At 40.2% G+C, this 13,759-nt stretch overlaps 1 protein-coding gene across 1 annotated transcript in view; it reads left to right on the top strand.

Moving 5' to 3' along the window:
- Positions 1-12,577, top strand: part of LOC101850741 (bromodomain and WD repeat-containing protein 3) — a 44,528-nt gene extending 31,951 nt beyond the window's left edge. Inside the window, exons 31-35 of the mRNA XM_005104638.3 lie at positions 617-769; positions 1,888-2,009; positions 4,637-4,782; positions 5,730-5,987; positions 11,183-12,577. Of these exons, the coding sequence (XP_005104695.1) occupies positions 617-769; positions 1,888-2,009; positions 4,637-4,782; positions 5,730-5,987; positions 11,183-12,258 (1,755 nt within the window). The 3' untranslated portion in view covers positions 12,259-12,577. The remainder of the gene's footprint in view (positions 1-616; positions 770-1,887; positions 2,010-4,636; positions 4,783-5,729; positions 5,988-11,182) is intronic.
- Positions 12,578-13,759: the final 1,182 nt, after the last annotated feature.

The following is a 13,759-nucleotide window of genomic DNA, read 5'->3' as shown; positions in this document are numbered from 1 at the left end:
AAAAAAATTTATACACCAGTAAACTAATCCTTTCTTGGTCTGAAAATATTTTCATTTCTTTATTTCCTTTTACAATTGTTTGCACATTTCTTGTATTCATAGTTTGAGGGTAGTTTCATTTACAGGAAATCGGAGCTCTCCTATTTTTTTTTCCTTCGTAGAACCTCTATGGGATTAGCGTAAAATCCAATTTTTTTGTCTTGAATTGTATTTCTGTCAGGGCGTATGAGACTAAGTATAAGTTATATGAAAACGCTATTTTTCTCTTTTCATTTATGTGCTTGTATTCGCTACACACGTTAATTTGCCATGATCGGTTCAGTACGCAATCTTAATGCTTTGAGGTTCTTGAGACTCCCAATTTGTGTTCCCCAAAAAACCCTCCTATTTTTGGTCATGGAGTGTTTGACAAGTCTGCCTTTACATCTTATTTTCAGTATTATTTATTCTCTTTTTGCTTCCTTTCTGGCATTAGTTATAATTGTCAAAAGTGCTGTTATACTTACTAATGCTCATACACTACAGACTGTTCATAGACTGACTGTATTCTCAGTACTGATATCTCAGAAATGTAAAGACATGTTCATATACTGTATTCTCTGCCCTCAAATCTCAGGACTATGAAGACATTGTGAGCAACCCCATGGACCTTACCACGGTACACACAAAGCTGGCAACTGGTCACTATGGCAACCCCGTGGACATGAGCAAAGACATGCGCCTCATCTTTACCAACTCAAAGCTCTACAACACCAATAAGAGGTCTAGGGTGAGTAAAGGAAATGTATTTTGTCGGCACCATCCCGTAGTCTCCCGAATCAATTACTAGAGGTTAATAGGGAAGCCGTTATTCTAATAAAAGGGCATCAAGTGGCAAAGTACAAAATAGTTTTGTTTTGTTTTGTTATTTCTGTCTTAGTTTTATTTGAAAAATGACAAGTACCCTGGTTGGGGTTCTGATTTGGGAGACCTTTTTTTCTCTAATTGTGCTATCAGGCTAGTGAAATTATGCTGACTATTTTCCTTTGATAAGGTTTGTGGTGGTCTTGTCAAATTTATTCCCTATTTAGCTTTAGTCCAGTCCTTCTTTTCTTCTTTTTTTGTTCACCATTGCTGTTTATCTGCTTCTTTAGGCACTACACAACCCAGTGCATGTACCAGTAGTGTCACTAGTGCCATGAAAACTCAAACTTTTAGCATCTGTTGAGTAATGGTTAGGATTTTGGCCCTGCGCATAAGAGACACATTGATCAGTTCTTGTGTGTGAAAAATGAAGTAGGCTATCAAGTATTATGTCCAGCTATATCCTGCTTTATTTGTTGTACCCCTGGAAATCCCACATACCCCAAAATGGCCCTAATAATCAAGGTCACAGGTGTCAAACTCAAGGCTCGTGGGCCGCATCTGGCCTGGCAAACAGTAAGGTCTGGCCTGTACGAGAATTTTAGTTAACTCATCCTTAAAATGTCTGTAACACAGAACCTTATTCCAAACATAAACTTGTCGCCAAGAAAAAATACCAGACTTCCAGCTGCCACAAATTGGCATATGGGCAAAAATTGGTTTCCCTTGATTTGTTGTTTTAAATTTTGTCGAGTGTTTTACTTATTGTTAAAAAAAAGCCTTAGTTTTTCACTGCACAATGGGTTTTTATCCAGTCTAGCAGGCCAAAGTGTAATTTGGGTTTTGCCCCGTGAGCGATGGGGTTTGACACCCCTGATCTAGGTCAAAGCTCAGCCTGCCTCCTTTATTATTTAGATTTTGTCGGGGGGAGGTGTGTGAAACATTTTTGATCATTTAATTTTGAGAGAATATATACAACCTAAGAATGTTGATCATGCAGTGAAAACCGAGTCAAAACTCTTTGTTCTTTTGCTGTTTTCTCAGATTTACTCCATGACCCTACGGTTGTCAGCCCTGTTTGAGGACCAGATCAGTCACATCATCTCAAGGTGGAAGTCAGCACTAAGGGCTTCGGGCAGAGTACAGAGACTTAACAGCCGCCACAGGTTTGTGCCCTCTAACAGTGGAAAAAGGGGGACTAATATGTTTCAGGGGATGGGGAGTTCAAGGAATGAAACACTCTTCGAAAGACTCAAAAATGCTATTTGAATGAAAAATTGATGTGAATCTTGGTAAAATTGAATACAATCGACTGCGGATGAGTTTTCATCGATGGAGTGAAAAGATCAACTCATTTATGCTGCTTTCAACTTACCGTCAAGGTCACAAAAATTAAGGGATGTAACAAAAATCTCTCTCCTGTTCTCATTCAATTTTAGTACTCTCTGTTGATTCTCTTGATTGAAAGTGTGACACATTTTCTTCCAGCCATCTTTTTTTAAGGGTACCGGTAGTGGAGAAACTCAAATCAAAATGCGGATTGAAAAGCATTATTGTAGGATGGGGTGGAGGGTGCAAAACCACATTTGGTTTGTTTGAGTAGTTCTAATGCTGAATGCTGATGCTGCGCTGTAGGCCTATCTAATCAAATTTAAATGGCACTGCTTTCAAGAGAGACTGTCCAATTAATTTCAAATGACACTGCAAAAGAGACTAAGTATTACTCAGTCTTGCGGAGTGCCGTGCCCTTTGGCTGTGAGTGGAGGAGCAGCACTGGCAATTGTGTCATGATGCTACGCACCTCCACCTCATCATTTTGTTGTAGCATTATGAAGGCCTACTTCATCGGTCTACATGTACAATGTATGGTTGTTATTTTTCCGCACTCTCATATGACCTTATGCAGTTGCGAAGGCAGTAAAACACTTACCCAGACACAAAAAAAGTCTCAATTTTTTAATGAATTATCACTCTTGTCAAAATATTGCTGTGAAACATCTGACCTATCTGATGTTACACAGGCCAGAAATCAATTCAGCCCTTGCATACTTGCAAAAGTGGTAAAATAAAAGTACTTCAACTCAAGCGTGTTTATGTTTGAGTTGAACCCAATATAACCATTTGACTTAAAGGTAAAGAAGAGGTGCTTGTGTGAAAGAGACAGATCAACTGAAGTAAAGATTAACCCAAGCGACTTGGGTCTCCAACACAAGTGGAGTCAACTGTATTTCTTTGGTTCAGTTTCAGTGAAGATGCCCTCATCTTTCTACCTCAGTTGGATATTGATGTCTCTGTACTCAATGAATACATACAAACATTATTGAGATCTGACAATTTGAACAGAACTTATAGCTTCAAAGGCTGTAGGGTTGTTTTTTTCCCAGTTGGTGACAAAACAATGGTTTTATTAATTTATTACATAATGCGCTTTCAATTCCAATGGCAGAAAAGTGTAAGAACCTTTATGAATGCAACTTTTGCTGCAGAACAAAATATGGTCCCCTGTTTTGGACAGATATTGTTTTTTATTTGTAGTCATGGATTGTTTAATACAGAGCACATGCATGTGGGGTTCATAGTTCTGTCTAGTTTAAAAAGAAACAACTCTAAATGTGTGTTTGGCCTGATTCATTTATCAGAAGATGGGTCTGAGTAAGCAATCTTCTGACAGAAAGGCAGATTCTGAATGGTTGTTGCATTGTCCCCTGAAATATCGCTGTCCTTTAATGGTAATTAATTTGATTTCTACAAAACAAAGATGATATTAATCTGCGAAAGCTGAGCAAGACAAGTTTTGAAACCACAGTTTAATGTGCCATAAGTTCTTTGTTGATGTCCTGTTCCTACACTCACACATTCATACACACACACACACACACACACACACATGTGCACACACGCACACTGATTGTTGATTGAAAGAGTTTAGTTTAAAAAAACTAAGGCTTCAAATAATGTCTCTGCTTTCATAAAAGATCAAGGTTGTAAGCCTTTAGTCTCACGCCAGTGGGTGGTGGGCTTGTGCTCTGGTGTGGTTTGCTCCTTCTTTCCTATCAAACATCTATCGTCCTTATCTCCCATTCTTCTTTTTTATGTTTTTGTTTGTTTGTTTTTGTAAAGTGTTTTACTGCGCTTGCAACTGCATAAGGTCATATGAGCGCGCGGGACACACCTAATATTTTCAGTTGGTAGGAAATTTTGAATTTTGCTCGGGTGGCGGCCGAAGCCTACTCTTATCGATTTTAGACCACCAAGGGATCTTTAACATGCGCAACTTGCACAGGGGCCCTCCGAGATTTTTCGCCCTTGTCTGAGAAGGCTAGGTGTAGATCTTTCCTACCAGAAGATCAGGGGTGTGGCTGAAAGACAGCAGTAAGAAGAAGCGAAGGAGTAGCAGTAGAAAGGCTGCAGAAAGAATCAGGAGCCCAGAGGAAGGGGCAGAGGGGGTGGGGGCAGAAGGAGGAGATGAAAGCAGACGACAGAATATTGCTGGAGAGCAGGAAATGAGGTGAAAGGAGACAAATTTAGAGAAGAAAATTTTTCGGTCGCTACTCGGATTCGAACCCAGGACCTTTTGAATGAGAGGCCAACCCCTTGACCTCTAGGCCACGAGAGCCCCCTTTTTTATGTTTGTTACTCTCTTGTAACACCTCTAATCTTCTGGTACTCATTTGACCTCATGAAGTTGCAAGCGCCGTAAAACCTCTACTAAAACTAAAATTAAGTCTCATGCCTTACCTGCAGCCTGGTTGTGCCTGCGTCCATAATTCCTTTTCCTTGTGTCTTTTGCTAGGTCCAAATCGTCAGCTGCGCCTCCTCAGCCGTCTTCTGACTGGAACGTCCCTGTCGCGAGTGTGATAGATGCTAGTCAGCCGTCCTCATCACAGGCTGGTAACCCAGATCGGAGTAAAGCTCCACTCACCAATGGTTTTGGAACAGGTACTTTTTGTAGCTAGTGCATATATATAAATAATATATTGAAGTCAAAGGGTTTTAAGCTACAACAACAAAATAGTGTTGGATCTTTGGGTCAACTCCTATTTCCTTTTCTTTTTTTTAAAGTTTTACTATTGTTGTGGTGTAACACTGAAATGTCATCATGGTATTGATTAGTTATGACAGTTGTTCCACTCCACTATTGCAAAGATAAAATAGTATTTTAAGGAAACGATCAGAAATCCTAGTTAACACATAAAACATGTGTTTTCTAGTGTGGTGGGTCCTGTAAGTTCCGAGATGTGCAAAGGAAGAGCAGAGATAGCAGAAGACCTGACTGGAGTTATGACCTTACCTGGTATATACAAGTAGAGACATGTAGACGCTAACTGTCTGGACCACTTGACTGATTAAGAGCTTTTGTTTAAAAAATGGTCTGTTGTGTTTTTAGGTTGCAGTAAAACTAAACATACGGCCTTCATTTGGAACATGTTTGATTCAGTAAGGACAGCTGTAGGGCCACATTTGGGTCACCGTGGTGTCATATATGGTCGCTTTTAAGGACAAGCGGGCTAACCCAGATTTCGGGGGTTTCCAGAAATTTTGACCTACACCAAAAGTAGGCATTGCCCTCCATATAGGAGAAGTTTGGTTTCATTTGTGTGTATATTTGTTTGGTTATAGAGAAAACTATCCTTGTCTTTTAAAGAAACTGAACAAGGGGCAAAAACTTTACCTTCGATTTTCTTAAAACAGGTTTTTCGGGATAGCCCCCTTGTGCTTAAAAGCAACCATATATATATATTTATGCGAAAGATGTTTGGAGGGGTTCCAAATTCACAATTAACTTTTACAAAGCCTGCTCATCATTCAGTTAGTACTATAAAAGTTGATTCTTGAGTCATCTGTACCAGCTGAGACATGTGCACGTTGCTGTATGTCCTTTCTAGGCTCTCTTAAGGCTGACAGTGGTGATGACTCGGATGCTACCATTGTGGAAGATAACAAGCACGTGAGCGAGGAAGACGACAGTGGGGGCACGGAGGTCTATGAGGAGCGGCACAACGGCAGAGGGGGGAAAGGATCAGCGGCTGCCAAAAGGGTGGAGTATGGTGAGGAGGAGAGTGAAGACAGCGATGGCGACTACGAGCCGTCAAAACAATTCAAAAAGAATCATGGATTGGAAGGTTCCCCGTCGAAAACAAAAGGTAATCTAGATAATCACTCTGCTTTAGTTATTAAAAAAAGAATCAGATTTTCATTCATGCCTTTATTTGGAAGCGAAAAATACATATCGTCAGCCAGCTATTCAAATGTATTGAACCCAAAAATTAAAATTTAAAAAAATTGCAGTTGTTTCCTCCTCTTCTTCAGTTGCTTGTTTCTCAAGAAACATTTTATCAAAATTTAAATTCTAAAAGGACAAGAAAAGATTCATAAATTAGATTCAATATTTAAAAGAATTAAACGAATCTTTTCTCTCTTCTGAACAATTTTTGCTTTATAAACTCAAAACATTTGAACAGCTTGCCGACGAAATATATGTAGATAGAGTAACTTGACCACTTGCGGCCACGAGCGAACATTCCCCCCCAGCTAGCACTGTTGTCTGCTTCTGCACTAAGAGATTTCCAACTTGATTTTCGTGGAGAAAAAAGCCACCGGAAGGGCCCTGACCTGGCCAGGAATTTAAAGACTTCAAGTAAAGAGTGCAGTGGGTGTTTTCTGCCCAACTTCGGCGTACCATTTGGCGGCCAGCAGCTCTGGGTGCGGCCAACGACGAGCCACACTTGCGGCCACTTGACCTAGGTGCGGCCGAATCCATGCCCGTTATGCGGCCAGGTCTTAAATAAGCTTCAAACACTTGGAAACATGACAAACAATGAAGGAAATCAATAACAAACACATAAAGTGCAATTTGAAATATGGTAGGCCTACAATGAGATTCAATAGACTCTTGATCAGAGCATGCTAACGAAATGGAAATCAATGCAAACGGGGACTTTCAAAATTAAAGAATGGTACATACAACTTAAATGAGATTCCATTTACTTTTGATCAGTGCGTGCAAACAAAATGGAAATCAATGACAGCTAAATCTATGCAAAAAATTGCAAGGATGGTAGATCAAGATCTATGTCTACTCTTGATAAGAGCAGAACGGACAAGTCTCACGTCTCTGGTCTCGATCTCTGTGTAAACATCTGCCACAAGGTACGATGTCCATTGTCATGCTGACTAAGTGAATCCCCACTCTCGTGCACAGTGTCTGGCTTTCCTTCCGCTTCAGCCAATGCTTGCTTTTCGTGTCCAGTTCCGACCATGTTGCAGTCCTCCACCTCTTCTTCATTCATCTCACACACAGCATATCATTCTCTTTCTGCTCCAACCACTGGTCTTTTGTTCCCATCACCGTCACTCTCACGCATGTTTTCTTTTTGTTTCTTCTGCTTCAACCACTTTTCTTGTTTCCTATGTCTTCATTGTCAACAGCAACACTGTTTCTATTTCTCTCCGGTCTGTGGTCCGACTCTTGATCCTTCATAAAGTTCAAGCGTTTCATTGTCCATGTGTCATCTCTGTGGACTTTTATATCCTTCCACAACCCCCACTTCAACAAACATGGATTCCTCAGTCGAACATTCTTCTTCCATGAAATCTTCCAACTGCAGGTCATCTTCATCAAACAGTATTATATTCACTTTCATTGAAATATGCACATGTATCAGATCATAGTCTGAATCGCTCAACCTCTTCTTGGATTATTTTCCTTTCACTTTGGACTTCTTTTCTTTTGCTTCTAACGTTTGCTTCTTCTAATTCTCCATCCCCTTCTCCTTGGCCAGTCTCCTCTCTTCTTGCATCCTCTTTCTATTTTCTTTCTCCACTTTGCTTCTTTAGCTCCTCTCGCTGTTTTTCTCCTTCTTTTCCAGTCTTCCATTTCTCTTCTTCCATTTTGGCTCTATCCACTTTTTTCATTTCCATCTATCTCTGCTTTCCTTTTGATCTTTCTCTCCTTGCTTATTAGAGAGTCAATAAATTCTTGCCCACTGATGAGCGATGGAAGTTTTTCCAGCGATGTCTTTCTCTTGCTGCCATTACTCCTGCGTTGCAAAGTAGGAAGAACGAAGGGATCTTTCTTTGCGTCTTCCCATCCCTTCACAGACTGCTTGTTACACATTGTCAAAAGCTTCTTTTGTCCCCTTCGGTTTCCCACTCATTTTGAGACCTGTGAAAATACATTTTTTAAAATAGATTAGTGTTCACTTGAGTTGTTTTTTTAAGTTGGCGTTTAACGTCTCTAATTAAAACCAGTAGAGTCTAGGTCATTAAGGCAATTTAACGTGCTGTTACACTGGGATATGAAATGTAACAGAACTTATTATCCCATCCAGTCACAGTATACTTACCGGGCCAACCCGTCATAGCACTAGTCCCATAATGTCTACGCCAGGCGGGACAGCTGCTAGATCTAGATTGCCAGTTTTTTTAGTCATAGGTATGACTTGGCTGCGAATTAAACCCGGGGTCTTCCATTCCTGAGGACACCTTACCACTAGGCCACTGAGATCTGTGCCATGCTTGAAAATATCGTATTGTTTTGTTACCAGTAAATCTAGATCTAGCTTTATTAAGTGGACAAAAAGCTTTGTAAACAGCCTACCTCTATCAAGAACAAGGTCTAGATTCTTATCTCAAGACTTCAGCCTTGATTTGACCAGGGTTTTCTATCATTTTGGACTCTGGCCGCGGCCAGGACCTCTACTGTAAAACCCGTCCTCGGTGCGGCCGATTCGACCGCCTGTGGGCCTGCATAAAAAATTACCCTGCCCTGGCTGCGGCCATCGACATTTCTCCGAAAGTTTACGTTTGAGTAATATTTTTACAATGTTAGGCTTAAAAACATGCATTTTAAAACACAGAAACCACACTTGGTTGACAAAATAATGATATTCAGGTTGTGATAAGAGTTAATGAAAAACTCACCTGGATATTTCACAAAGGGATGTTTTCTGGGAGGGTCGGAACAGCGGGAAAGACCGGAAATGAAAGTGAAAGCATTGGAAGACTCAAGGGAAGCTTTTGTGGTTTATTCAAAGCCTTACCGCAACTGGAATGCGAGTTATGAGAACTGGCCGCACCCCTGCAGTGGCCGGGAGGGGGTCAAGCTACTTTAGTCTGGATCCCTTCTTTCTGATCGGCAATAGACACACATGTGTCCTCGTTCCTCTTTTTTTACTTCAATACTTGTGACTTTATTAGGTTTTATTATTCATATTTCAGCCTTCATCTATGTATTAGATGGTTACGGAGAAGTAGCAGATGTAAAAATGTTAGAGATTTAAAGTCAATTCTATTCCCCACACTTCCCCTTAAAGATTTTGTTTTGTTCTAAATTCCCTAGGCAAAGGGCTCATTTCATTGATGAGCTTCTTTCCAGAAGTTGTCTTTTGTTTTATTTACTCTGATCAATGTGTGGAATATTCCAATAGGTTCTGGTATCTCTTTCTGTCTGTCTGTTTGTCTATTTATATATATCTATGTATGTATATAAATGTGTGTGTTGTTTGTTTCATTTTTTCACCTTCTTCCAGATCTGCCTATATTTAAGAATGTTTCGTAATATTACGAAAATATGCCAGAAATTTGACCTCATTACTAAAATACGAATGTGCTCTGAAAATTACGAAAAACAAGTCAATTTATTGAATGATTTATTCAACAAATAGATCGCACAGAAATAATTCTTAAACAATCGTGAGTATTCGTTAAACTCAAGTATCTAATAGACCGATTACTGTTTAGTATCGTTTGTTCTTTATACAACTTGTGGTATCGGGCGCAAAGTTTCCACAGTACGTCTTTATTCTACATTTCGAATACAACGGCAGTATTTTTTTTTTTTTCGAACTGCACATCATTATTACACAATGAATTCAGAATTCCTTCCGTTTTCCCCGCGAGAAACGCCATTCTGTCTTTCGGTAACGCTTAGATCTAATTGATTTTACGTTCTACGGATTACTAAATATAGATCTAGATTTAGTTGTGAAAATGGCTGAGCCTCCTTAAAAAGAAACCCAAAACTAGTGGGTCTCAAACTTTTAAGCAGGCATATATATACTGATGAGTGGCCCTGCATTGTGAATTCTGTGGCTGGTGTTCATCATGCATTTTCGCACGCTGTGCGGAACAGACTTTTCCATTGGACACCCTGGTCATCAGGCGCGGTTCGTCCATAGAGCACGGTCGTGCAGTGCCGCCCAAATTTTGTAAATATTCTATTTCGTAAAGCACCCACACACATAAAATAAAAGAAGCAAGAAACAAACACTAGCCAAATATAATATCAAAACAAGGTCCTAGCTTGCGCCGTAACTATCATTTCTGTGTCTATAGCGCCGTGAAACATCTACTATGCCATGCCAAAGTCCACAGGCTTTAACTAAACACAGTAGGATATTCAACACTGGTAACCTGACCTATAAATCGGTCTTTGGGATAACCCAAGCGATGACGACACTCCTAGCGAGTTTGGCGGTACATTAATATTAATAAGCCGGCACATCTCAAATGTGCTCCTGCAGAATAGTGTCGAAACATAGCCCACAGTAGGCAGTCTAAAAATAAACGCGATAGACTGTACGCTATTCAATGCCAAAAGTATGTGATCGTCGGAGCAATCCAGGGGAGGGCTCAAGTGAATTATGATTGGTTCATCTTCTTGCAGCTATTTTAAGTGACTCTGTGACTGTGAACCTGAGGGAGGTGAACGTGACAGACCGCCCTGTGGGTTGTGCCTTTGAATAGTTTTGTAGGGGAATGGTGAAAGTTATTACTGGAGTGTTCAGTTCTCATTCTTTATGAACGAATTTGATGTTTCGCTAACAAACAGATTTTAAGTTCTATGAATCAAAGCGACAAGTAAAAAGAATGAAAATAAAAACACGAGGTCCTCCCTCACCAACCCAAAGATCCTAAAATTATACACCATTTCATTTACTATGCCCTGGACAATCTTCAGCCTGCGATAGCTTAATTGTGCACGCCCAGTTTTTAGACGAGCCGCCTCTGCTGGTCATTATTTTTTTAGTAGGCCCCTACCTCATTGAAGGAAAATTATACTATTACTAATTTTAAAGCCAAATTACAATTCTTTGGCCATTTCATTATCAGTTTTTAAGGTCTCAACTAGGCAGGTCTGCCTTCTTCATTTCTGAACAACTTGAAACTTTATTATTGTAAATCTTAATATGTTTGGAGGGCACCACTGGTAGGTCCTAGTACTTTTCTCTCCCTCTCATGTTTCTGTCTGTCTTGCTCTTTCTCAACACTATATGATGTTTATCATTAAATGAAACCTAAAGTGGCTCTCATGCTATTTCTGTTCTTGTTCCCACAGGCAAGTTTTTCAAGAGAGGAAAGGAGAAATCTTCAAAACCTTTACCAGCTCGGGCTGCCAGCGGTCGGTTCCTCAAATCCAACATTTTTTACACCTCTGATGGAAATGAACAGGATGATGATGAGGATGTGCCAAACTTTGCCATAAAGAAAGAAGCACTTTCTCGTCTACAGGACTCCGGAGAGAAAAACTCCAGTGATGAGGACAGTGACACTCTTGCACGCCCACAGCCTACGAAATCTTTATCTAGAAAATCCATATCTCGCTCAAAGGCTCCTCTCAAAAAGGGTAGCAATGCTCATCGAAGTAAATCCAGTCGCTCTGAAGACATTCCGTCCCACAGAAAAGCTAGAGGAGCACGATCCAGGGACCACGCCATTGACTCTGAGGAAGAGGAGGAAAAAGTGAGTCCTGCCAACAGCCTGAAGAGATCAGCACGGTCTGCTCGCCTTCAGAGGAAATATTACAATGATGGAGACTCTGAGGATCAAGACAGTGGGAAGGATCAAGATGTTGAGATTGGTGAAGAGGAGGAGGAAGATGGGGAGACGAACAAAGAGGAGTCTGAGGAGGAGTCATCTTCCACTGTAATCGATGAGGATTCAGAAGACGAACTTATCACACAAAGCCTTCAGAATGAGTCATCAAAGCCTGAAAGCAAGACATTCACAAAGAAAAATCGTCGGCGGATTAGGAAAATAAGTCATTCAGAAGATTCTGACAGTGATACTGCTGTACCAAGAAAACGTGTTAGATTAAGAAGTGTTCCTAAATCAAGTCCTAAGCAAAATTTCGATGTGAAAGCATCGGAGACAAGCAAGAAAAAGGGCCCTCAAGGAAAAAAGAGAGGCCCTAAGGTTCAGACTCGCAACAGGGGTCGTCAGAGGGTAACATATCTTGAAGATGACACGGACGAGGAGGACAGAGGAGATGAGGGTGAGGACAGGAGTGACAATAGCTCAGACAAAGATTCGGAATGTGACGATGACATGGATGATCACTCTCAAAATGTGAGCAGCCGCGGCAGGGTCAGGAAACTGACTGCCAGAGCCAAAGCTTGTTTGAAAAACTCATGATTGTTGACTCTGCTGCCTGCTGCTTGGACATTACTCTGTATGAGAGAATTTGTAACAATTATAGATACTGCTTGGGTGTTTGTTGAGTAACTGGGGAGAATCCTGTGAAAATCCGTGAAAAAATTCTTGTGAGTTAGATCGTTTGCTTTCACAAAAACGTGTTTGGGAAAATGTATGAGAATTATGTATACTGTAAGGCAAATGGGCATTCACAAACTTGTTGATTTCTCCTATTCTGCTCAGGCATTGTGTGTGAGAAAAATATTGTCGATCCTACTTGGGTAGAAATAAAGCATTTTACCAAGGTGAGAGTTGTGAATACTGCTTGTTTGAAAGACCTGAGAGAGTTGTTGGTATCGCTGGAGCTAAAAAAAAAAGCGTTTGAAAAACTTGTGAGAAACGCGATTGTTGCTTGGGCAAAAGTGAATTCCAAAACTTGAGAGAATTCTGGGTTTGAAAAAGTTGCAAATTATATAATTGACGTTGCAAAAGGGAGATTGAAGTAAGAGGGATAGAACTAGAATTGATTCTTTAGGATTATAGGGTGTCCTTATTTGGTTCCATTAGTTTTTGCATTTCACAGGGTAGTCTGTGTAGATTTGAATTTGATGATTCTCTGTAAAGATAATATGTTTTTAGTTTTATTTTAGGGTGATTTAAACTTTCAGCAGGAAGCTCCTAGTTTATTTCCCCCTGACCTCTCAGTCTTTGGGAGTGAATGCCACAAAAAGTTTTGTCTGCAAGTACAGTGAAGTTTGCTCAAACCGAATGAAAAGGGCTGAATTTTCTTTGGTTTAGCCTGGTTTTTGGTCTAGGGAGGTTGCTCAAATGGTCGTTTTTAAGCACAATTCGGCTATCCCGAAAAATGCTGTTTTGAGAAAATCGAAGGTAAAGTTTTTGCCCCTTGTTCATTTTCTTCGAAAGACAAGGAGAGTTTTCTCTATAACCAAAAGGCTCACTTTTGATGTAGGTCTAGATTTCTGGAAACCCCCGAAATTTGGTTTAGCCCACTTGTTCTTAAAAGCGACCAAATAAATGGAAAAAAATGGAGGATTTTAGTTTCTTTTGGTTTTACCACTGTTTTCGGATTAACCGTGTTCGGTTTATGCGGACTCCACTGTGTGTAATATTATTGAAAGATTGAAATTTTACACAGTGATTGTAAGGTCTTGAATTGCAGCTTGTGTAGCTGAATGTTTGAAGGCGGCATCAGCTGAATACCCTGATTGCTAAGGGGATCTGTATAATAAATTGTGGTAAACTGGGATGTCTCAAGCACCCCCCTTCCTTTGGCTCATATTTTTTGTTATTGTAATAGTAATAGAATGCATAATTTTCTAAACAAGGTATCGAATCGATGTTACTATTACACGGCTATCCCCCTTAATTGAACCGAAAAGTATCAACTTTTACTTTTATCAAAAGCTTTTGAAGATTATGAATCGTAGAACTGAGAAAGGTGCCTTAGTCAGCCAGATTTCTGGTAACCTTAGTTTGTACA

Source organism: Aplysia californica, unplaced genomic scaffold, assembly GCF_000002075.1.
Source record: "Aplysia californica isolate F4 #8 unplaced genomic scaffold, AplCal3.0 scaffold00429, whole genome shotgun sequence".
Classification (NCBI taxonomy): Eukaryota; Metazoa; Mollusca; class Gastropoda; order Aplysiida; family Aplysiidae; genus Aplysia; species Aplysia californica.
Note: the sequence above shows the minus strand (reverse complement) of the source record. Positions and strands in the feature narration are given on the sequence as shown.